At 38.3% G+C, this 25,364-nt stretch overlaps 2 protein-coding genes across 3 annotated transcripts in view; one reads left to right on the forward strand and one right to left on the reverse strand.

The window, feature by feature from the left end:
- Positions 1-75: 75 nt before the first annotated feature.
- On the forward strand, positions 76-17,969 carry chrna2b (cholinergic receptor, nicotinic, alpha 2b (neuronal)). The gene is made up of 6 exons (XM_017710496.2): positions 76-641; positions 7,508-7,659; positions 10,548-10,592; positions 12,915-13,024; positions 14,398-15,514; positions 17,599-17,969. The coding sequence occupies exons 1-6, from the start codon at positions 578-580 to the stop codon at positions 17,722-17,724; spliced, it is 1,614 nt and encodes a 537-aa protein (XP_017565985.1). The 5' UTR covers positions 76-577; the 3' UTR covers positions 17,725-17,969.
- A 1,063-nt stretch (positions 17,970-19,032) lies between these two features.
- ptk2bb (protein tyrosine kinase 2 beta, b) overlaps positions 19,033-25,364 on the reverse strand; it is a 32,159-nt gene continuing 25,827 nt past the window's right edge. For both annotated transcript variants that reach the window (XM_017710495.2, XM_017710494.2), the window contains exons 22-31: positions 24,853-24,958; positions 24,711-24,770; positions 24,433-24,555; positions 22,938-23,087; positions 22,473-22,508; positions 21,775-21,799; positions 21,405-21,451; positions 21,162-21,296; positions 20,545-20,625; positions 19,033-20,100 (exon numbers count right to left, since the gene is read on the reverse strand). In XM_017710495.2, the coding sequence (XP_017565984.1) occupies positions 19,861-20,100; positions 20,545-20,625; positions 21,162-21,296; positions 21,405-21,451; positions 21,775-21,799; positions 22,473-22,508; positions 22,938-23,087; positions 24,433-24,555; positions 24,711-24,770; positions 24,853-24,958 (1,003 nt within the window). In that variant the 3' untranslated portion in view covers positions 19,033-19,860. The remainder of the gene's footprint in view (positions 20,101-20,544; positions 20,626-21,161; positions 21,297-21,404; positions 21,452-21,774; positions 21,800-22,472; positions 22,509-22,937; positions 23,088-24,432; positions 24,556-24,710; positions 24,771-24,852; positions 24,959-25,364) is intronic.

Genomic DNA, 25,364 nt, shown 5'->3' on the forward strand with positions numbered 1-25,364 from the left:
AAATCCTGTGGCCCCCTGACTAGAGTCCTGGCCACTCCTCCATTTCTTGACCTCACTCCGGATGGACAGATGGGAAAGACAGTAGCGCGAGAGCGAGCGGAGGCGCGCAGAAGGGAGCGCTCGGTCCTGAAAACAGGCGCGTGAACGGGGAGCGGCTTCAGTGTTAAACTTGTAAAACAGCGGCATCAGTTCCGCTGAGCAGGTCTTCCTGCGAACAGGTGCTCAGAGGCTGCGGTGCGTCTTTACGCGCAGACAGAGGAGAGCGAGCGAGGCGAGTATGGGCAGAGCCGCACGCCGAGGCTGTCACGGTGCGTGCTAACTGAAACGCGCGCGTGCTACAAGACTCAGGAGGATGCTCACGTGCGTTTATTGAACAAGCATCAGCGGCTGTGTCGGGTTGCTGGTGCGATCAGACTGTGTTTGACTGCCCAAAGCTCCACAATGCACGCGCTAGTCTGGCTACAGCAGGTTCTCCACGCGCGCTCCGCAAGGCGCGTGCAGGGCTGAGGACGGAGCGCGGGCGGGATGGAGCAGGACTTGCTGATGTCAGCCTCGCACCGCTGAAGAAGGAGACAGGATGGAGCGCGCGGGGCAGATCCCGCTGAGGAGCGCTCTGCTCTTCATCATCCTCTGGAAGTGCGGTACGGCTACTTTCTCCCTGCTCCTCACGTTTGTTTCCTGCTCACTTTGCCTTAAATATGAACAGTTTAGTTAGTACCAGTGTTACTTATAAGCCTCTGCTGTGCTGCTGTTGTTAGTTTAGTTGTTATCTTCAGCTTAAATGTACAGACAGAAGAGTATGATATGACTTATTTAACCTATTTCCAATGAAAATGTCATTTTCTTTATGACCCTTATTCACGTTCACGTTATTAATACTGCACGTCCTTTATTTGTTTATATTTGATGTGGTTAGGCTCAAGAGATAGGAAGGGAGTATATATGTTATCATATTGGCGTATAATATTGATAAATATTTTTAAAAATGTATAAATGTAATATAACATGTATGGTCAGACTACTTTGTTTAGGCTGCTTTCTTACAGATCAGGTCAGCTTTTGAATCCCCGTTTTGCTGTTTGACTGAAACCCATACAGACCGACTATAATGAGATCCACAGGTCTTTAAAGGGCTCATATCTACACTTTCTTGTATTCTTTTTCCAGGTTATTTCACTATCCCAGGTCATTTAATGCAGTACGAATAGTAATGTTAAAGAAAGTAAAAACAACAAAAGTGGACAATGCACAAGGTTTTTGTGCATCAGTGACAATATGTAAATGACCCATGTTCTGATTGGCCGTGTTAAAAAAGTCATCTGGGCTGAAACACCCCTTATAACTTTGGGAGCAGGCAAGTTAAACTGCTGTGAACTGAAGAGCAAATACATATGTAGATATGTCAATAATGACATTACAAGAGCAATTAATTCAAATCAAGATGATTTTGCAGTTTAGTTCCCTAATATCCACTGGGGAGAAGATTGTACAGGTTGATACTTATATATTGTTTATGTATACAGCACCACGTTTTTTTGTCAGTGAAGGGAAATTGGTTTTCCAAGATACAGGACCTTTACAACTTTACGTACTTTACTACTTTCTGCCACTACTATTTTACATTCCAGCAGACATTATTCACAGAATGAGGATTGACAATATGGGACAGAACATGGGACAGTGTATTTAATGGTCAATATGTGGTCATAAGGGACAGTTTTTTTGATAGTCATTATGTGCTCATAGGACGGCACAGTGGCGCGGTGGGTAGCACTGTCGCCTCACAGTGAGGAGGGCCTGGGTTTGATTCCCCAGGATCCAGGATCCTCTCTGTGTGGAGTTTGCAGGTTCTCCCTGTGTCACGCAACCCTGAGGGAAAAGCGGCTTAGAAAATGGATGGATTGATGGATTATGTGCTCATAGGTGACAAAGTATTAGTTGGTCATAAAGGACAGTGTGTTAGGTGGTCAAAAAGGACGGTATATGTAGTATTCATTAGGTATTCACAAGGGACACTATTTGATGGTCATTATGTTATCACAGGGGACATGCATTGGTTGGTCATAAGGGGCAGTGTATTTAATGGTCATTATTTGGTCATAGGGGACTGTATTAGGTGGTCAAAAGGGATAATGTATTAGGTGGTCATATGGGACAATGTATTTGATGGCCATTATGTGATAATAAAGGGCAGTGGTCATAAGGGACAGTGTATCTGATGGTCAATATGTGGTCATAAGGGACAGTGTATTAAGTGGTCAAAAGGGACAGCGTATTTGATGGTCATTAGGTATTTGTAAGGTACAATGTATTAGGTGGTTATACAGGACAATGTATTTAATAGTCATAAGGTGTTTATAAGGTACAATGCATTAGGTGATCATAAGGGATAGTGTGTCTGATGGTCAATATGTGGTCATAAGGGATGGTGTATTAGTTGGTCAAAAGGGACAGTGTATTTGATGATCATCAGATGTTTATAAGGTACAGTGTATTAGGTGGTTATATAGGGCAATGTATTTGATGGTCATAAGGTGCTTATAAGGTACAGTGTATTAGGTGGTTATATAGGACAATGTATTTGATGGTCATTTGATGGTCATTAGGTATTCATAAGGCACAGTGTATTAGACAGTCAAATTGGACAGTCTATTTAACAACCTTTATGTGGTCATAAAGGACGATATATTAGATGGTCATATGGGACAGTATATTAAATAGTCATGAGAAACAGTGTGTTGAGTGTCCACAAGGGACAGCTTTTATAGTGGTCAGACTGTCATATGGCACAGTATGTTGCAGTAAAATGAAACAGAAATGGGACAGTATGTTATATAGTAAAATAGGACAGACATTGGGCAGGTTGCTATGGTAAAATGCGACAGAAATGGGACAACTTGTTATATAGGTGTCATGGGACTCACATATCCCTGTAACAATGAACTTTTCCCAATGAGCTAAATTGGCTTTTGGAATTGATTTAATCTATTTACATCACTCCTTTAGAATGAACGGACTAATAAGCAGCTAAAATTGGAATAAACACAAATTTCTTAAAGTGTCCCCATTATTTAATGGCTCGATTCTACCTGAACCCACCCTAAAGGAGACTGACTATGGGTATTTCAGCAATGCCCTACTTTGGCTGAAAGAACTTGTTCATTTGTTGTCTGCTGGAGAGCTTTCACTGAGCTATGAAAGAGACAAAAGTATTCAGGGTACTGTCATGTCTCAGGTGTTGTAGGATGTGGGGCATTGATGCAGCCCATGGGAAGGCTCTGTGAGTCCCTATGCATGTTTCTTTCTGGTCTGGAAAACATGCAGAACTAAAGCATGGTTCACATACTTAATTAGGACCTCATGGTCTTTATTGCTCTGCATACAAATCACATGTGGAAAAAAAGCATACTTACTATATCTCTAATTGTGTCTTTAGTTTTATTGTTGTTTCTTGTATTATTTAACATTATTTAAATATTTGCTGTATTTCATATTTTTTACACAAACATCAAGCATGAACTGTCCAGTCCTCTTTGTCAAAGAACATCTAGCAATCACCTGTATGTTCACAAAAATCCCTTATGGTCATGACTCTAGGCTTTCCTGATACCTCCCGCAGTGCAGTAAGCCTGACTTCATTAATGGCATACTGCTCTTAAGCCAGAGATTGATTTGGTGTGCAGTAATAGAGATGTCATCAAGTAGCTGGTCAGTCCCCAGGGAGCCCAGTGCCAGAGCCAGTAAATCACTAGTCCCTCCTGCCATGCCAGGGCCCAGGTGGTCAGGCCTTGCATCCTGCAGGCAGCCTTGGTCCACAGGGCTCAAAGCTAATGTCTGAATTTGGCCAGTAAGCTGGTAGCCAGATGAACAGCTTCTTTCTAAATTAAGGAGGTCAAATAAAGGCATGGCAGACGTCACAGGTGCACAAGTAGCCTACATAAGAATCATAAAGCATGGACCCCCTTTCAAAGATGCAGGCACTCACTTGTAGATGTTTAGCGCTATCATTGACTTTCTTTACTATACATTTAATTAACATTACATAATGATTTTAAATACATAATTACCTAATTACAGAGGCATTGGCACTAGAGTTATAGTTGTTTTGTTATACATTCAGTTTACATGAATTAAATATCGATATGTAATTACAAAGCTATATCATTACATTGTTATACAATTAATAGTGATGCACTGATAAAAACATTGTAGGCCATTGCTGAAACTCAAAATATTATATGTACATATCTGCCAAGATTGATATCTGCAGGTACAGTATGCAAAAGTTTGGGTGCTTGATTTTCTAAGTGAAAATAGGTGAACACATCCTCTACAGAGAACACACCTCTGCACATTTTAATGGCTAATTACTGTTTATTTGCTGAATATAACATATCAAAATAAAGAACACTAAAAATGTGGCCTGTGCAAGGGTTGCAGTACATTTTAGACTTTATGTTGCATCTTTTTTTCTCAACATGTTAAACACAGCTACAAAATAGAAATTGTGCTCTTAAAATTGCAGAAAAATGTTTTATTTAAGTGACTTCCCATAAAAAAATCAACAAAACTCATATTTTGACTGGGGTCTTTCAAATTTTACATACAACGGTTACAAAAGCAGAAAACTGAGAATAAATACTCTTTGATTACAGTTACAGAGAAATACAACATTTATTTTTTTGTAGGGTTACAGATGCAAATGAATAAAATGCAGACATTTTGGTGACACTTTGTTTTGAGTGGTTCTTTTTAGATGAAGCAAACACTCAACTGACTCTCAGTAACATGCCAAACACATATGAGGGTTAGGGTTAGGTTTTGGGCTGAGGTTAAGGTTAGGGTTAGGATTAGGGCCAGGGTGAGGGTTAGGTTTTGGGTAAGGTCGGCTTAGGGTTAGGTTTTGTTTATTGAAAGTAACATATTGACAATACACCAATATAATGTAACAACTGTATCAACAGAACATCTACAAGATATTTACTTCAGTGTATTCAGATGCTTCACTACTGCTACTTCACTGATATGTTGTAGATCTGTTACGGATAATCTGTTAAGAGTTTATCAATCGTCTACAAAGGACCACTCCAAATAAAGTGTTACCACATTTTTTGCAGACAACATTGCCTAAACATTCCGCTCTTCTAAAATAAATGAAATACAAATTAAATGTCAGTTTTAAATGTCTGTGAAATGTGAACTTTTGTCTGATGCTTATGTGACTTTTTTTAGGCAAAATCTGCTACTAATATTATTCTGATAACACTGTGCATTACCCATAATTAATTACATCAACGTTTGATTTACAATTTGAAATGACACATTGGAATCCGCACTGTGCATGTTTTTTTCCTCACTTTGGTGTCAAACAATGAAAAAAAAGTCAAATATGCAATGGATAAATTTATTATCACAAAACAAGACTGTACAAGCAACAACAACTTTTCATCAAATTCCAATCAGAGTAAAATATGATGTCCTCTACTTATTAATAAAAGTGTGGCATCGACGGAACGGTCAGAATCTACACTTTTGACCCAGTTTCTCTGCTTGTTTCAATGAGTTATGATTTATGTTTTAAATAATAAAACAAAATGTAGTAAGAGTCCTTTTGAGGTGTATATTTATGGATAACTTGGAGAGTTGATCTCTAAATGTGTTTTTCTCTGCTGCCCAAGTTAAAACCTCCTACTCATTTTATGTTAATGGCAGTGAATAATCCAGGATCTTTCCCACTGCATTAATTTCCATAAAAAGGACAAGCAGAGAAAAGAAAAAGCTAGATAGGCAACTTTTGTAAACAGTTAGCTCACCATCTTAAGGCAATTAGATGTGTAATTGGGAATGATTAGAGTAATCCACAGACATAGAGATTTTTTGGAATTTTGGATGTTGCCTATATTCATAACATTCAAATACAAAGATGGAGCATGTTCTGAACATCTCCTAATGGCCTTTTGCTCCCATACTTTAAATTAAATTAAGCTATTACACTGAAGCTTAGTGACAGAATACACATTCCATAGGGGATAAATCCGAATCCAACTTTTTCAGATGCTGAGAGGGTGGATTCCTTAAGCTCATTCCAACAAGTGAAATATCACCCTGCTGATACTGGGCTCAATCGTTCGCATAAAACCAGTGAAATAATGTCACATACTTTATCATGCCTGAACATTACGGGCACTGCTTGCAGAGAAAATGAGTATCCCTTATCATTTAATTGAAGGATGAGGTGAGTGTGACAAAAAAAATAAATAAATAAAAATGTGCAAGTGACATTAATCTGTTAAGCTGACGTGGAAATGAAGCTGACTTCTGTGTGATTCCAAAGGCTCCACACTGCTGATCTAACCACCTGTGCCTACGATGTCAGCGATGCATGTCTGTGCAAAATGTTCATATAACAAGTTTATATAGCATGTAATGCAGACTTTAAATTCCTATTCCAGATAAACTGTAGGAGCCTCTTATAACATTGTCATATATCATATATCACTCATTTTGCTGCTGTTTTTACACAAATTGAAAATGCCAACTGCTCTTTACATTATAGTACATTTACAAATGTTTACATTGAGCAAATCTTTACATTGTATAAGCAAAGATAGACTCACAAACTCAGTTCTAAAAATCTGGGGCAGGAAAATGTAAATGAAATCAGACAGCAATGGTTTGTAAATCTGTTATCTGTTACCTGTTTACCTGTGAAAAGTTCCAAAATAGGTGTTTTGATCAACTCCCTAGTCTTGCATTGACGCTGTCCCAACTTTTGTGGAATGTGTTCCAGGCATCACATTTGGAATTAGTGTATATTTAAAAACATCAATAAAATCAAAGATGATAAGGTAAAATATTAAATATCTCTAATTTGTGCTGTTTTCTATAAAATACCTATAAAACACAATTTATTTGCAGAATATAACTTATTGAGAAATAAATATAAAATGTCATTAAACACACTGTAACTCACAAAAACAAATAAACTGTCACTGGGGTGGTTCTCCCTCTATCACTGGGGTGGATCCCTCAAGGATACGTCTTCAGTACTTTTAATTAGGGAACGTAATTGTACTATTTTCCTTTGCAATTATATCTTTTATCTTGACTTGATTAATCTTGCCATGATGCCATGATGAGTTTTTATTTCATTTGTTTTAAAACATTAGATTATGAAAAGGTACAAATACATGTCTTTCCCCTAAAAACAAAATATGTTTACTCAATTGATACTCAATTGAACCTTAAGATAATTGTTTTAATTCTTGAGGCTACGTTTATGTTGTTTGTACCTTGATGAGCAAAAATGTGCCTATACAATACTGTTTTTTTTGACAGTGCACATTTAATATTTGTTTTCCCAACATGGTCAGCAAATAAACACTAACTGTGCATTAAAATATGTTCCCTGTAAAGGATTTTCTCTTAGAAAATGAGCCAAATGAATTTGAACAGGTGGCCCAAACTGTATATGTCTCTTTATTGTTTATCTATTTTGCATTGGCAGCTTCCTGTTATGAGAAGACTCATTCACATGCAGAGGACGAACTCTTCAAAAAGCTTTTTGTTGGCTACAACAAGTGGTCCCGGCCTGTGCCAAATACCTCGGACGTTGTCATCGTTAAATTCGGCTTGTCCATCGCCCAGCTCATCGATGTGGTAACTATCACAGCATGTACATTTTTTTCTTACTAACAACAACAGCTAAAAAGAGAATAGCAAAATCAGACTAGGAGCAAAAATATAAAATCACAATACACATTACACATCATAAGATTTAGTTTTCCTGAGCTTTGTGAACACTGGAATGAATAAAAAGCTTCTTAAAGCTGCACTATGCACGTTTTTTTAGCATTACTGAGTCAGAGGCAACGAGTCAGACATCATGGGAGTTTTTTGAACCACGTTGTGTGTTTTTTTGCAGATTAATTTAACAAGCTCAAAAAGAAAGTCCAGCTTGATATATAGGTCTTAAATGCAAAATCGACATTCTACCGCTGAAGGTATGATAACAATAATTGATAATTCACTTACATCATCAGATGGTCAATCGCCAAGTGTTGTTCTCTTTGAATTCTCTTTCAGTGCTCTTGCAATCATTAGATCATCCACTCAGGGGTCTGAAACACTGATGTTACAAAATATTCTTCCACATAACACTTTTCCACTAAAAAGATCCCCAAAATTTACATTGTGTAGCTATAAGACAAAACAGGACAAACCAAACACTTAAAATAAGTTACTAATTACGATACAGTTCATGTAGTTGCTGTACTTTGGTTGTTGATACAGGATCTCAATTGGTGTCCATGTCTTTTTATCAATATATGTAGTTATTCAGTGTTTGAGAAGTGCTGACAATATTATAATATCCAGATATTCTCAGGAAAGCATATTGTAACATATTTTATAATATTAACCATAGTATATTTTCATGTTGTCCAGCTTTATGGGTGACTTGGCTAAGACGTCTTACTGAGTGTTGGTTTGTTGTTCTGGTGGCCCCATGTCTGCCTAAGATGCTCTTGGAACGTAACCATGAATGTGTTCAGACAAATATTTGCCGCTGCATATTACATGCTGGTCCTCTCGTATGTCGTGCTGAGTCAGCTTGCTCCACTGTGCAGAAGTCACCTGACCAGCAGTCAAATGCTCCCTCTGTAGATAGGTTTCTCAACGTCCTCACTGATACTGGCTTCACACCCTGGCTTTAGTATTAATTGTTATAACTTTTTGCCATTGTTAATAATCAGTCATTGTCATTGATGTTTTCCAAATGACATGCTTCAGAATTTTCCTATATCTTTTGCATTGATGTGCCACAATACAGAGGACTGTGTCACACTTATGATAAGGGCTGTAGTGTACAGTGCAATATTGTTAAACTTAGGTTGAATGCTTAGGGGATAAATTTAAAGATGCATGTAAAAAAAAATTAAGTAAATATAAAAACTGCATCTGTCAAAATGCAGGGAACAGATTGTGAACTTACAGGTTTACCTTTTTAATGCTTTTTTTTTCACTTTTCAGTTAAGGTAAAAATGAAAATATATGCCCAAAATTCACTTAATATTTTCTATGCATGTGCCCTCTGAAGTTTACAGTAGTTGTAGTCCATCAGGTAATACAAACAATAGAAAATGAATCCAGATGTGTGTAAACAGCCTTTTTCATGTGCAAATACCAAAAACATTCAGTTAAATTTGAAGCCATAAGCTTTTTTTTTTAAGTTGGTCAGCTAAAAAAATGTCATCCTAAATGCTTTTCTGCATTCAGTGCCTCATTTTTGGTAATCCTGTAACTGTAATATTAGATCATATTCTGCAACACTGTTACTACACTCAGAAACATTGTTGTTCCACTCTGTGAAACTGTAGCATGTTCACATATAATACTCCTTGGAACCTATGAATGACACAGATATGCTGACATAATCTGAATTACATCTTGTTAATACATTCAAAATCTACCAAAAAGGGAAGTCCACCCCTTTTTATATTAAAACATTTTGAAAAAATAAAATCCTTGAGATGTAAACAAAGTCCTTCAAAGTGGTGGAATGGTCCATTATAGAGAAACAGACTCAGATTTCTTTGCAGTGGTGGTGATGGGATCCAGGTGTCACCATGTCTACAACACAAATAAAGCCATTTTATTTACGATCGAAACCACCAGTGGACCTACATGTGTCTTCTGAGTTTTTATATGTAATGTTGATGATGATAAAATTGTTATACATCTGATAAAATAGGTTTTCACCAGGGACTATTTTGCCTTGCAACATCATTCATGTACCCTTTCACCATGAATGGGTTAAAATAGTGGATTAAGTACTTAGTAATAAAAATTTAAGCTAAAATCTGATCACAGAACTGTCATAAAACAATGTAACCAACATCAGACAGCATGTATCTAACTGCTATATATAATAACTTTCTGTGAGGGAGTTATCAGAGACATTAGTCTCTTCAGACGTCTGGTTCCAATCACCACCACTGTGAATAATTATCATACAGCATATCAAACCACTCTGAGTTATGTCAACATTTTAGAAAAACGGTGGAGTTACCCTTTAAGCTGTGATGTGTATCTCCTGATGAATGTCTACACAGCAGTCTTTGATCTGATCTTCTTCAGCTGCAGTAAGCCAAATACCTTGTGGTTCTGACAATGCACTCTCGCTTAGCCTCCGTTCACATTCAATTAGAAAGGATAAAGCGAAGGGCAAGGAAAGTTCAGATCTACTTTGAAGTGTCCCAATCCTTCAGTGACACACTGGAAATGTTAATTTTATAAAGATAGTAACATCTACTTCCCCTCAAACCACATTAACAGACCTTTAACCTGATATCCCTGATGAATCAGATGTTCCATGAAGATGGTCCATCAAGGATATTAGACTTAAGATGGTGCTGAAGATGCGCTTTAAGTAGCTCTGACCCTCCGCTAACCAAAGCATTTTCTTGGAGCAGGACCAGAATTCTGAATAATACTGTCCTGCTCACTATTCTCCTCTCTCTCTCCTCTCCACTTTCTGTCCTCTGTAGGACGAGAAGAACCAGATGATGACAACCAATGTCTGGCTGAAACAGGCGAGTCAATTATTTTCACTTTTAATGTATTTAGAAAATGAAATGCGTAAACAATGCCTCCACTGCTTTTCAGTTTGTTTTATCTTGTTGAATTAGGTTGAGGGTGGAATTAGTATTAATATTAAGTGATGTGCTGAAGGGGAACATAAGGCACATACATTTTTCTCACACTTTTATCACTAGAAATTTTGCAGCGTGTTCATTAGTGTGTGTCTGTTAATTTTTGGGTAATTGTTCTGCAGCATTTATTTGCTGGATTTCTTTAAGGACTGGCTCTTGGCTAGTCTTGGCTGTGTTCTGTGTAGACTGGGAAGTACTGAGTCTAATGAGTCTTAAGTCTCAAACCACAGGATGTAGCTTAGCTTTGAGCAAATTGTTTGTCAAAATTATTTTATGTATGACATGGCTGTGGCCAACTACAGCTAATTAATAAAGCACAATGTCTTGCGCATGAGCAGTGTCCTCTTTAATAGCGGTGCAATGATAACGCAATAATAACGGAGCAATAGCCAGGCTATTGATTTATATGATTATGTTTAAAATAAAATGTTTAAAATTTTAACTATTGTAAATTACTCTCTGTCAGAAGGGGCTTTTCCAGACACTTTTAAAGCTTCATATACCAAACCTTAAATACCAGTCTGTTTATGTTCAAATGCATAATCTTAGATCTGCAGATACTGACCTTCTGCAAACACCTTCCATAAAATACAGAAAATGTGGAGAAGCCTCTTTAAGTTATTATGATTCTGACATGCGGAGTTCCACCTTTTATTAGACAGTTAAGCTCAGTGCTCACTTTTAAGAAAGATTTAAAAATATATCTATTTAATTAGTACTTGATTAAAACTCTACATCTATTGATATGTATCTTATAATTTAATCTGTGTCCTTTTATTATATGATTTTAAATTAAACTCATAGTTTCTTCTTGTATGGTTAAGCTTTATCACCTATTTGTAAAGCACTCTGAGCGGCCACCGGCATGAAAAGTGCTATATAAATAACGATTATTATTATTATTATTATTATTATTATTATTATTATTGTTTTTGTACATGTGATTTTGACTCAATATAATACAATTTATTAATTAAGCCAAAAGTGGTGTGAATGTAAATGATACAACTTACCACATAGGCATGTGTAACAGCCTGGGGCTGGGGGGGCTAGTTGTAAATTTTGCTAGAAAAGTAAGGTAGATTGATATAAACACAGTGAAGTCAACACAATTAAATGTTGTCTGAGACAAATATGCACTCCAATCAAAAACACATAAAAATGTATGCATCAAAATATTATATTATTTTGATCACAAAGTAGAACAGCAAATATTAGTAACTGAAATGTTTGATTGACATATTTTTAGTTAAAGGGTTCATATCATCACATTTTTTGTAATAAAAAGATTATTGTAATATATAAACACTGTTAAAGTTTCTAAGCATACCAGTCACTCTTTGGTCCATACAGTCCATTTATGAAAACAAAGATGCAAAAACATCCTGTTTGGGATTCACTATTTCTGTGATGTCACAGACAAAAATAAATCCATTTACATGCATCCACTTATTCAGCAGTTTAGCTCTGCCCACTTATGCTGAAGTTCTAAAAAGTGTTTTAGCCTGGACTGCCTTTTGATTGAGGCACACTGCAGGGCAGCCAATCAGGACAGAGGTCATTTACAGGTAACAGTCTGAAAAGCACAGTAAAAAACCCAGCCTCTTAATTCTGAGGTATAAACAGAGCTTGGAAAATGGTCATGTAAAAATGAGTGATGACTGTTTCTAAGTAAGTCACACCAACATTATAAGTGAACCTCAAGGAAAAAAGATCAAATGTAAGCAGAAATGTGGAATATGGGCCTGTTCAAAGTCCAAAAATATTTACTTTGTGTAGCTTAGTTGTAACAACTCACCAAACTGCGTGGAGGCTGTACATTAGCCAGGCTAGATCACGTTGTGAATTTATTATGTGCATTAAAATGGTGCTGTGTTACTGCTATGAAGACGGTGATTAAAAATATAGGTGTGAATTCTGTGTCTTGAATCAATAATCATAAAAAAAACTAAAAAAACAAAACAAACAAGGTGCATCAGACGATGTTGCTACAGAATTACAGTATGAGAAAGCATCCACCAGTGCCGTGTCTTCCTCTGTGTACATACAGATAGGCTTACCCTGTGGAAAATGATGACTGCACACTTTATGACAATGAGAGAATGAAAGGCAGTGGCTCAAACATTTATCTTGTTTAATAAGATCAAAGCAGTAATCTACACAAAGATGAGACTGAAAGTAATAACCTCTTGGATCTTCCAGGAGTGGAATGACTACAAACTACGATGGAAACCTTCTGATTATGACAATGTGACATCCATCAGGGTGCCATCAGAGCTCATTTGGGTTCCAGACATTGTGCTGTACAACAAGTGAGTAATATTAAACTAACCACAGAAAGAAAAATGTAAGACATAAAAATCTTTTCATATAGCCATTTATTCGTAAGAAAACCAGGACCAAGGTGATGGATGATGACTGCAAATGCTGTGTAGGGCATGTAAAATGCTGAATCGGCCCACACGGGCATTCCAGAGGTGAGGTGAGGTTATCTGCTATGTTATCACTGCTGTAATACAATGCCATATTTATTACACTCTCTCAGATACCAAGTCTTTTCCAACACATCAAAAGACCACCACCTGCTGTTCTTCAGTGGTATTACAGCTTCAGTGGTAGCGCGGTGTCACTTGAACTTGCGTACCCCTTTTGTCACTGGGGGATCAGTCTTTGGGAGAAAAAAAATCTGAAATGCATTAATTATAGCTGTAAGTGCACCAGATGGATGATTAATCCTTTATGATTTGCCCCATAGCTGCCACTTATGTGCTTGTTGTAATTGCAGTTCTGCATAATTATTGTCATTAACTAGCTCCAAATTATATTATTGGAGGTAAAGTTTTTTGCTATGATGTGCTGAATTAAACAAAGTCATTATGCCACATGCAAGTCTGTATATCTACATTGACAAGCACAGAGCTTCGTCATTTCCTCAGCAGAATTATTAGTCTTGTCTGGTTCTGAGACAGTAGCATTAGCAAGGGACCTTCAACAATACATGACACTAAGATGTCTAATTTATGATTTAGAAAATGGTGATGTGCAATTGCTTATTGTTCAAAATAGGATCTTAAAACAACACAAAAACTACGAGGATTGTATTAGAAGTTGTGATTGTGTTTATGTTTTTAATCTTAGGCATATATCATTTGCTCTTCAATATTAACCCTTAGAGATGCATTTATTTATTATTAATCCTTAGAGATGCAATTATTTTGGCTACACATTTATGGAATTTGTGCAAAAGTCTTAGCCACTCTTCATTTAGTAAATTTTCATTAAATGTCATTAAAGTACAATAAATTTTCAGCATTAGCAGTAAAACATACATTTAATTAAACATATCATTTTCTGTATTTATTGTGTCCAACCTTTTAATTTATTGAAGCTTTCATGTTTTTCAGGAGATTTGTTTTCAGTTTGTCAAAGAAATCTGCAGGTATATTTTCAATTCAGCTTACATGCACAGGGATCCACACGTTGGAGTCTGCACAACTTTTTGATGTTAATTTTTTTTTTTTACTTCAAAACATCTGTTTCTAAAAACTTTATCAATAGAAATGTTTGAATCTGCCTGTTCGACAGAATATCTCAGCTTGTTTTAGTGCTTTTGTTTTCCCCGTTGATAACTGTGATTTCTAAATGTTAAAATGGGAAGTCATATTTGGTTGTTTTTCCTTCTCAGTGCTGACGGGGAGTTTGCTGTCACCCACATGACCAAAGCCCATCTCTTCTACACTGGCAAAGTGCGCTGGGTCCCCCCAGCCATCTACAAGAGCTCCTGCAGCATTGATGTCACATTCTTCCCCTTCGACCAGCAAAATTGCAAGATGAAGTTTGGCTCATGGACATACGACAAGGCCAAGATTGACCTGGAGCGCCTGGAAACTACAGTGGATCTGAAGGACTACTGGGAGAGTGGCGAGTGGGCCATCATTAATGCTGTAGGCACCTACAACACCAAGAAGTATGACTGCTGCCATGAGATCTACCCAGACATTACCTACTTCTTCATCATCCGCCGCCTTCCTCTCTTCTACACCATCAACCTCATCATTCCTTGCTTGCTGATCTCCTGCCTGACCGTGCTGGTCTTCTACCTGCCCTCAGACTGTGGAGAAAAGATCACTCTTTGCATCTCTGTGCTTCTCTCACTGACTGTCTTCCTCCTGCTCATCACAGAGATCATCCCATCCACCTCATTGGTCATCCCGCTCATTGGCGAGTACTTGCTCTTCACTATGATCTTTGTCACACTCTCCATCATCATCACCGTCTTTGTGCTGAACGTCCACCACCGCTCACCTGGCACCCATGAGATGCCACGCTGGGTACATGCCGTTTTCCTGGAGCTCATCCCCCGCTGGCTCTTCATGCGCAGGCCGGCACCTGACAGCCGCCGCAGGCAGAGGCTGCTGCTCCTGCAGCAAGGTCAGAGGTCACGAGCTCCTGGAGCATCCTGCCTGAGCACTTCAGCCAGCTGGTTCAGGGAGGAGTCGAGGACCTGCTGCTATGAAGATCTGGAACTGGGGACTCTTTCCTCTGCTTTTTCACTCACCTTTCGTCCTCCTTCACCCAGGCCACCAGGCTCCACGCCACCACCATCGCACGGAGCTCTGCCCAGACAGGAGGGGGGCATGACCTGTCTGCCAAACTCCAGGCATCCAGGAGCTAGAGTTAACCACACCAAGCGGCCCACTGAAAACCACCAGAGGTCCCCTCTGTCTCCCAGCATCATGCAGGCACTGGAGGGGGTTCACTACATAGCAGACCATTTAAGAGCAGAAGATGCCGACTTCAGTGTAAGTGTTTTGCTGAATGTGTGCTGATGTACGATAGCAGTCAAAAGCTTGAACAGACTTGACTGAACGTATGTTTTAAAGAAATTTTGATCATTGGGTTTTAAGAAATAGTGTGAAAAAATGTATGTCATGCCCACTCCAGGTAAGGAGTTTAAGTATCTGGGGATCTTGTTCATGAGTAATGGGAAAAGGGATTGTAAAACCAGCCGCAGGCTGGGACAGGTGGCAGCAGTGATGCGGTCACTGTACCAGACTGTAGTGGTGAAGAGGGTGCTGAGCCATAAGGCGAATCTCTCTGTTTACCAGTTGGTCTATATCCCACCCTTCACCTATGGTCATGAGCTGTGGGTAATGACTGAAAGAATGAGATCATGAACACAAGCGGCGGAGATGAGCTGTCTTCGCAGGGTGGTGGGCTACACTATGCTTGATAGGGTGAGGAGCTCGGTCATCTGGGAGGAGCTCGGAATAGAGCTGTTAGAGAGGAGCCAGTTGAGGTGGTTTAGGCATCTGATCCGGATGGTCCCTGGACGCCTCCCGGTGGGGGTGTACCAGGCACAGCCTACTGGGACAAGACACCTGGGTCGTCCTAGGACCTGCTGGAGGGATTATATCTCCAAGTTGGCCTGGGAGCGGCTTGGGGTCCCCTGGAATAAGCTGGAGGAAGTTGCTCTCCTAACTGCTATCGTGACCCTATCTTGACTAAGTGGTTAACGATGATGATGATGTAAAAAAAAAAATCTAATTTATACAACTCTCTACTTACTGCAGATGTAGTCAGCCAAGACATCTTTGGTGTCCAAAGTTTGGTTCCAAACATTTTTTATTAAAGTCTCACAGACTCACAAAGTCTCACAATTAATTGTGATTTAGAACACAGTATATACTTAGTGAGAACTATAGGAATGAACAAAACTTCATCGTGTATCTGATCCCAGCGAACCAATTTACACCACCCCACCTAGAAGCCATATCCCTTTCATGTGCATGGACAAACTCTAGATTGTAATTATTATTTCACTGTTTTTAATTTATATTTCTTAATACCTTTCATTTAAAAATGCAAGATTAACAGTTATTTATGAAAAGAAACAACAGAAATTGTGAGCATGATCTGTGGTATCCATATTTCATAGTATTGCCCACAGTATTCAGCTATACTGTGAGGTTTCGTTAATTTTTAAGTTCATATTGAGAGATACATTGTTGTAAACCATATTGAGAATTCTGCACAACCTTAAGGAACAGCTGAGTATAGTTGGAAGATCTGGATAAACAGTGGGTTGAGAAAAATTTTGAAGGATGTATTTAAGGAGAAGATTTGGGTGACTATTGACTTCTACTGTTTCTTGGCAGTGTTAGCCTTGTAGATCCAGTGCTGAAATAAAGAAGCAAAACTTGGATGCCAGACATGTCTTGGCTAATTGACAACACCCAGAGTAAGTGAAAAACTGTGAATTAGACTTTTCACCAAGCTGCTCCTTTAAGTATAAATGCCAGAAATTCTTTTCTAAGACAAAAATAAGATTCATTACTACAATAGACATAAAAAAACAAACAAAAAAAAAAAAACAAGACAAACAACCAAACAACAACAAAAAAAACACAGCAAGTAATTTTCAGCAGTCAACAAATGTTCAGCATACATTTAGCTTCTTAAAGCATATTGGAAAAGCATGCCAGGTGACACAGAAAGCTTTTTGAAAGAATGTCAATAGTTTGCAGAACTGTTATGAAAGGACACTGGCCACCCCAACCATCCATTTAAACCGTGCGTGCTTTGTGCCTATGTTGTCAAATGAACTTGAAGTCAACCATGCTTCTCTTAGACTTGAGACCATGAAGGGCTGTGGTGGCTGAGTCACTGCTTTCTCAAATTAATTTCATCTTAAACTTTATTTTGTTGGCTTTACCAACATGATGGAATTAAATGTTAGTATAACTTGAATAAATTAAGGAAATTTTAAAATCTCAAGCTGCCCATTCTTTGATTTTTATTATAATAGTTAAGTAGTTTTTAGACTTTTTATCCTTTTGTAGTCTAGCCAGCCACTCAATTTGATCTCCCTGATCTTTTGGCACAGGTTAAAGAGGACTGGAAGTATGTTGCCATGGTGATTGATCGGATCTTCCTGTGGATGTTCATCATTGTGTGTCTACTGGGCACCATCGGCCTGTTCCTCCCCCCCTGGCTAGCTGGCATGATCTAGAGCCTGGCCACTTGCACACTTATAGACATGTACATGCACTGTGAGAACACATCAGAATAAGCAGTGAAAGAACGCTACACGTGGAGGAATCATAGGGAAAATCAGTGCTCCTTCAACAGAAGAAAAAGACCAATGAAGAGTAAGAAATTCAGTGAACAGTGGTTGCTGCACATGAGCCAAGAGCAAACTTATCACTGAATGTACAACCTTGCAGTGAATACTGTTGAATAAAATGTGGCACCTTAAAAAAAGAATTGTGAGTAATGTCTCTTTCCCTCTCAGTCTTTCTATCTCTCTCTCTGGCACTCATGGATCAGTGAATCAGGTTCTGAGGCTGTCAGACTTAGAGGATGCGATGAGTGCTGGCATAACCTCAGGGAGCAGTGAAGTGTAGGTTATAATCCTACATTGGTCTGCATCTGAAGATCGATTTCTTTTGTTTTCAAATATGGTGATAGCACCAAAATGTAGGCAACATTGTTCTCATCATTTCTTTGTTAGATTAGCAGTCAGCCATTTAAGTTATGCAATCCCATTATATGCCGGCTATTACAGCTTCTGTTTTACTCAGCAGACTTCCTTTCAGACTTTTCCTTTCCTTTCAGATTAAAAAAAATCTGTAGGCACATTTTGCACACCTGCAAAGTTCAGTCTTAAAAGTTAGTTGCATTTTCTGCTTTTCGTGATCCAAGTAATCCAGCTATATTTTTAGATTCATCAGTCCAAGTAATTACGAACGCATTCAGTAACATTGAGGTAAGGTTGAGCTTCTGAGAACACCAACAGTGTCTTTGTTTGATTTGAAAATATTTTATTTTTATCTGTTTCCGTTTCTCAGTAACAGCTTTTTGACAACTACACATCCTGTCAGACACACAGTTGTCTGACTGAGTTGTCGGTTTTTTCAGATCTGCTTGACTTTCCCTTCTCTTTCAAAGACAGAAGCTTTAAGTACGGTTTATCTGATGGTGACAGATTTGGTCAACCAGGTGTTGCCTGGTTGATAGAAGTTCCATTTTCTTTACATCTTTTAATAATTATTTAAACTCCTGCTTTTCACTTCTTTCTCTTTTACTTCCATATGAACATTTATTTTTTATTTAATCTCCTCAGATATGTTTTGTGAAACATGAATAACTTGTACTTAATGGCCCCTTTGACTGGAATTTAAATACATCTCTGGGTTCTGACTTTTGCTGTACTTTATAGATAGAGATAGATGGGCAGAAAAGGCCTTTGGGAATCGATAATTATGGTTCATAAAGGCGAAGATGCTGACAAAACTGGAAAAAATGAAATGAGTCTGAATAGTCTTGTGGATAATTTATCTATAAAAATGAGTTCTCTGGATGATCTGGTATACTGCAAAAGAAAGTAAACCAGAAATGAGTTAAACTTAAAATCTTTTGCAATGCTTAATGTACTAAGAAAGCACTCACTTTTGACACAATACCTTTTAATGACACTGTTAGTTTAGTCTTTTAGAACACAGCAACACTGAGATTTGTAAAGGTGTGAGGTAAACATACTTTTAAGGCTTAAGTTCATAGCTCCTAAAAATAAGCATGTGATTCCATGCATGAATACAATAGAATTGAATCCTTTCTTTCGATAATTTAGAAAGGATGTATGAATTTATACAAGAAATGTTCGATTGATTTACACATTTAGACCAATGAGAGTAGAAATGGGATGACCATGGTCCTGTGCTGACACTATTTTAAGAATACTCCCAAAACTCCTTACACTGCAACCTACTATAGCAGGATTTTGATCACATTAAAACATGCTTGAATGCACCATATAGACACATTGTAGATTAAGTCCAGCAGTGCTCCAAGAAATCTACCCAACTACAAAGCTTAGTTCCCTAATATATCATATCCAACTAATTTTAAGACGCTTCTTGAGTCCTTTATACACTGATTGGATTTCTTGGAGTTAAATTCTGCAGGAGAGTGTACCTTCAGGGATACAGCTGGGCATCTCTGTCAAGACTAAAATAGATACCACACGAATAACTTCATGACCAGTCATAATCAGTATCCAGGAAACTGGCTCTCAAAGTTATCCCGATATGGAATACCAAGTTTCTGAGTCAGCATGTTTGTTAGCTTAAAATGAACCAAGTGATCTCTAGTTTGTGTCTGGGGAGACTGCATCCTCAGGTCTGGGCTTGGCCAGGTTGGCGCGCACCCTTGCCTGGTCCACAGCGTCCAGCAGGTTCTTGGCGTCCATGGCCAGGGTGTGAGCTGCTGCCAGCATCTGCTTCTTGCAGTCCTCCTTCAGAGAGGTGATGGCATTCTGCTGGGCCAGCCGCATCTTACTGATCAACTCTGCCATGTCTTTATTCAGCAGCTTCTGTGTGCCCTCAATCTGAAAAAAGGTACCATAAGACCCTCATATTGATGCTTTGACTCACTCCTAGTCATCTTCTAATGAGCTGCTAAATAGTTCTTGTACTATGTACAATGTACAGGTGTTCCTAACAAAGCACCCAATAAACATATATTTGTATTAGCTGGCACAAAAGGGAATGAACATATAAACTCATTACAACATTAACTAGCATGAAAAAATGGTAAAATAAAAGATATAAACATTTTATAATGGTGAAGAAGCCAGTGCCATTCCAGGCAAGAAAAAAGGAATCCCTTCTTTTTTAATAGTTTAGAAAGGATGTTTGAATAAGTATAATAAATACTGTGTTTTATATAAGGATATAGAAAAGAATATATAAAGGCAAGAAAATTGGAAAATAAACTAGGCAACATGTCTCCAAGGCAAAAGTGTGAGACAGTGGCTAAGTATAAACATTACCTCTGTTCTTACAGAACCATGCAGAGATGGAAGGATATCATCTACACTGTGAATCAGATCCCGCAATGACATTCCAACGGACTGAGGAAGAAAGAAAAAATATGAAAGACCACAGTACAAAAACATGACCAAGCCTACAATATTGACTAAGACCATTATATTAGATAACTCCGCAGGAGAGGACATCTCCAGAGATACGGCTGGGCATCTGTGTCCAAGACTAAAACGGATACGGAATGAATAACCTCCATAGATTGGAATGTGTTTCAGAACCAGGCTTAATCATTATCCAGGAAACTGGCCCTCAATGTTATCCAGATATAGAATGCAACGTTTATGAGTCAGCATGTCTGTTAGCTTATTATAAAGCTCTGCCTCTAGTTTGTGTCTGGACAAACTGCATTGTCCAAAGTGTAGGTCTGGCCAAGCTAGAACTCACACTGGCAGGTACAGCAGATTTTCTATAGCGACCTTGTCAGTGCACACTTAACCCTGTAATCCGATTAGATTGACCCATTGCCAGTTCCAGATCCAAAATTTTACTACACACAGAATAAGAAGTGGTGGCATGTATTATGTCTGGGATTTTAAGGAGTTTTAAAACCTTGAAGAGTTACCTTGACTATGGTTATGTACTCAGAGGATGGCAGTGTGTTTACATCGTTTTTCAGCTGCACGATCATTTTAACCAGATCCATGACATACTGATACACCTTGTCCTCTGAGCGGTCCAACTCTGCTGTTGGGGCAGGCTGACAAGAGAGGGCACAACAGCACAGCAGATTTAAAATGCCGAGCAGTCATAAAAACATGTACATGTGTGTAAGTCTGTTTAAAATGTACATCTGTGCATTCATTACCTGCACTGAAATTCTTGGGGGCTTTGCAGGAGGCTTCTGAGGGTCAGCTATGATGGCAGTTTAAAAGACAAAGTTAGGGAAGTCAAAGAAAGGATAACAAAGAAATTTATTTTTCAATAGACTGCAAACAGCCTGAATACTCTAGTGGATGTATTTGCATTTTGTCATCTTCAGGTTTCAATGTGTATTATGCAGCTAGCCGTTTTCTACAGGCTACAATGTAGATTACAGTGTTTATAACTGAACATTTTGTATTATGTTATATATTGTATGTTATGGATTTCATTCTTGGGCTGCCACATTGTCCTCTGGGCAAGTCAACAAAGAACACTGCTGTAGTGAGTCAACTAGGACAGTATGGAAGGCTTACCCTGACTAGACGGAGGGTCTGGTGGCTAAGAGGAGACAGTAAGAAAACAAGAAATTACAATTTTTAATAAAGTGATATAGGTCAATAGGACTATGCTCAAAGCTGGGTATCTATCTTAAAATATACTGTGTGGTCAAAAGGCTACTATTGAAAATATTTGGATAGCAACCTATAAATAGTGCAGATTATTGAATATTTCTTCATGTTAGTTGTTAAATTTTCTTTTTTTTTTTTTATTCCAAAAATTGCATTTCCATTTTTTAAAAAAAAAAATGTTTGGACCCCACTGCAAATGCAAAAGTGTTTGACAAAATACACATTTACTTATGATATCCAGAATGCAGAAAGACAGAAATATCATCAGTGACAACAAACATGCCAGTTCAGTTATTGAGCACCACTTAATATCATGTTAATATTGGATATTTTCCCCATAGTGTGTGTGTGTGTGTGTGTGTGTGTGTGTGTGTGTGTGTGTGTGTGTGTATTTATATATATAGCAAGAAAACAAGAAAACAATATATATAAAAAACATGCCACTATGGTGGTATCATGGTGGTCCCTTTCCGTTGCGTATACAGATAAATTTGCAGCAACAGAGGGGCTACAGTCAGTAATTTTACATCTACAAAGTGCACAAATTTTGAATGTGTACCTGACAAAACAGGAGCTACAAGGACAGACTAAAGACCACTTACCAACTGTACAACAGTCTTCTCCTGAGTCTTGGGGTCCTTAAAAAAAAACAACAATGCACACCATGAGACTCTCATGAACAAAAGTAGCCCAATTCAACACAAATTATAAGCATTAAAGCTACAATATGTAAAATCTGGGCATGTGGGATTTTTTGAGACCCATCTGGTGGAAATGTATAACTGCAAATAAAAGGACTACTTCCATACACAGATGAATCTGATGACTGTGAGCATGTTGAAAGAGTATTCAAAGAGAGCTCTTGGTAAAAAGCCTGTCTTCTGAGGATTTAAGTGTCATCGTATCTTACCATGCCACCATATCTTCAACTATATAACGTTGATTTTGCACTTGAGATCTAAATACCTAGTCAGACCTTTTTTTTGAGCCTGTGCATGTGATGTTAATATGTAAAGACAGTTCAGTATGTTAGAGAGTGAAGGAGTAGTAAAACATTGCCTTCTCACCAAAAGTTTCTCCTCTTTGTCCAACCAGTTTTGGTCCTCCAGCATCTCCTCTTTCTGTTTCACTATAGCCTCTTGCAGCCGCTGCTTCTCAGCCTGCCAAAGGCGCTGTGCATCCTCCATACTAGATGGGCCGACAACGAACTCCCCCTCCTTTCACACATACAGGGGGTTCAGTTAAAAATATTGCATAATTGCAGGTGAATAGAATTTATGGTTCTACATTCCACAATGTAAGTAATAACAGTATTTGTATAGATCAGTGTGTGTGGTAGTGTTATATTGTATAAAGGTATTTTACAGTTACTAAAGAGCTGTGATATCCTGGAATGCCCCTGACATGCATATTTTTTCCTGCTCTAATACAATTCAACTAAGCAGCTAATTAACCCTTAGAAGTCATGGTTATCGCCAGCTGTAACAAAAGCATGCTGTAATTTGATTAGTTATTTCTTACTCATAGTTAATTTAAACAGACAAAAACAGCCAAATGTACAGATTGTAAAAGGTTATGATTGTGTAGTCTTGTTTTGCAGGAAGGGAAAACATATTTTCCATTTTTGTTGTGTTCATGTAATCAAAACTTAAAAATAGATTCCGAATGGGGAACCACTGGTGCTGAATCTAAATCAACTAATTCATTACATAACTATGTAATTAATGATTACATTTTTACATAATTTACATAATTACATTTGAACCCAGCAAAACAGCAGCAATAACGCTAAGGATTAACAAGCCAGAGGTGCTATTCAACCCTGGAAGTACAGATCCTTGCTGTGATCTTGTCATCTTCTTCAATAACTACTTGGTGTGAAAATGTACGAAGCCTCGGTTTAGACCTTGGGTGACCAGTTATCATTCTCAGATCTGATACAGTCATGCAGGTTGCTCCTCCGCAGCTTCCAAGAGATTCATCCATTTCTCACTAGCAAAGCTGCCCAGGTGCTCATTCAGTGGGTTATGAGGCCCTTACAACCAATCTAGAATGTAGCAGGATGGCTTGTCTTTGATCTTCCAAAGTTCACCAACACTGACTTCCTGTAGCTGCTTGCATATGATCTAAAATTTTGATGCTTTGGCTTGCATACAAAGCCCATAACTGGACCATCCCCTTCCTACAATGGTCAAAACCTGACTGTACCTCAAGCCCTTCAAGCCTCAAGCACCTCAACCCTCTATCTTTTAAGACATACAGAAGACAAGCATCAAGACTCTTCTCTGTCCTGGTACCCAGAGGGTCGAAGTGCACTTATTAAAAGTCTAGGTAAGACTATCTAGGTAAGAGCACTGATTCCCAGGTAAAATAAAGTAAGTAAAACACTTTTGTAAGACAATCTAGATAAGAGTGTCTGCTAAATGCTGTAAATGAAAGCAATAAAAAAGCAGGACAGGCTTCTCCAGGACCAGGGCAGGGAATCTTTGCTGCAAAAGCAAAACCGAGTGACAGCTCATGTACAACTATAACCTAAACATCAAAGGTGAGACGTAGTCTTACTCCCAGACTGAGACGACGGGCAGCCATGGTAGGAACTGTGAGGCTGTTCGTGGAGTCTACAGGAGACTGATATTCACAAGGACTGGCCAGGTCTGGAGAACTGGCACACAATGCTTCATTAAGCTGTGGTAAAAGACAAAACATTACATCGAAATATATACACATACACATGCACAGGCAGATCAGATCAAGTCCATTTTCCTTCTTCAATTTCCTAAGAAGCTAAAAGCCTAAACTTCAGCCAATGTTCATTGGTAGTGCAAGGATAAGCACACTACCTGAATATGAAGACCAATGCTGAGAGCGTTCCCAAAGCGCCCAGAGTTCAGTCTCGAGGGCTGCACACAGAAAGAGACAGACATATATTAATGTAGAGAGAACTCACAGGGAGTGACTCAGCAGAAGAAGAACTATGGCTACCTTTGGAGGAGGCTCGCTGATTTTGATCTTGGGTTCTGGGAACTTGGCACGAATTCTGTCTCTCTCCTTCTCCGCCTCCAACTCTCTTTCCATCGCTTGGACATCACTGCATCATTCCAAAAAGCACAGGTTAGCATCTACTGCCAGAAACAATGCAAAGACAACTAGTCTGACTTAAAAAATGAAGTAATGCAAAATAAAAGTGGTGTCAAATTCTGACAGTAAGATTAAAGAACATTCACCATAAGTAAATCTAATTCTTTTCACAAACGATTCCTGTGGATTCAATTTGATTCAATTCAGTCTTAAAAAAAAATAATGAACACACAAATATGACTGGAGAAACTGTACATATCACTGACAAAAAACAATATAGATTTTTTTTGTATGAAAAAGTTTAATCTGTATGTCTGTAACAATTTCAGAAAAGTTTTTGAAAAGAATAGCCACTGATGTGTAATGGAAAACATTTTATTTCTCCTATAAAAGTGGTATTGCTCATAATATAGCAT

The sequence above is a fragment of the Pygocentrus nattereri genome, chromosome 4 (genome assembly GCF_015220715.1).
Source record: "Pygocentrus nattereri isolate fPygNat1 chromosome 4, fPygNat1.pri, whole genome shotgun sequence".
In the NCBI taxonomy this organism is placed as follows: Eukaryota; Metazoa; Chordata; class Actinopteri; order Characiformes; family Serrasalmidae; genus Pygocentrus; species Pygocentrus nattereri.

Coding starts and splice junctions, on each gene's coding strand:
- chrna2b (XM_017710496.2), top strand. CDS start 578: ATGGAGCGCGCGGGGCAGATCCCGCTGAGGAGCGCTCTGCTCTTCATC. Junction 642..7,507: donor CATCATCCTCTGGAAGTGCG/GTACGGCTACTT, acceptor TTGCATTGGCAG/CTTCCTGTTATGAGAAGACT. Junction 15,515..17,598: donor CAGAAGATGCCGACTTCAGT/GTAAGTGTTTTG, acceptor CTTTTGGCACAG/GTTAAAGAGGACTGGAAGTA.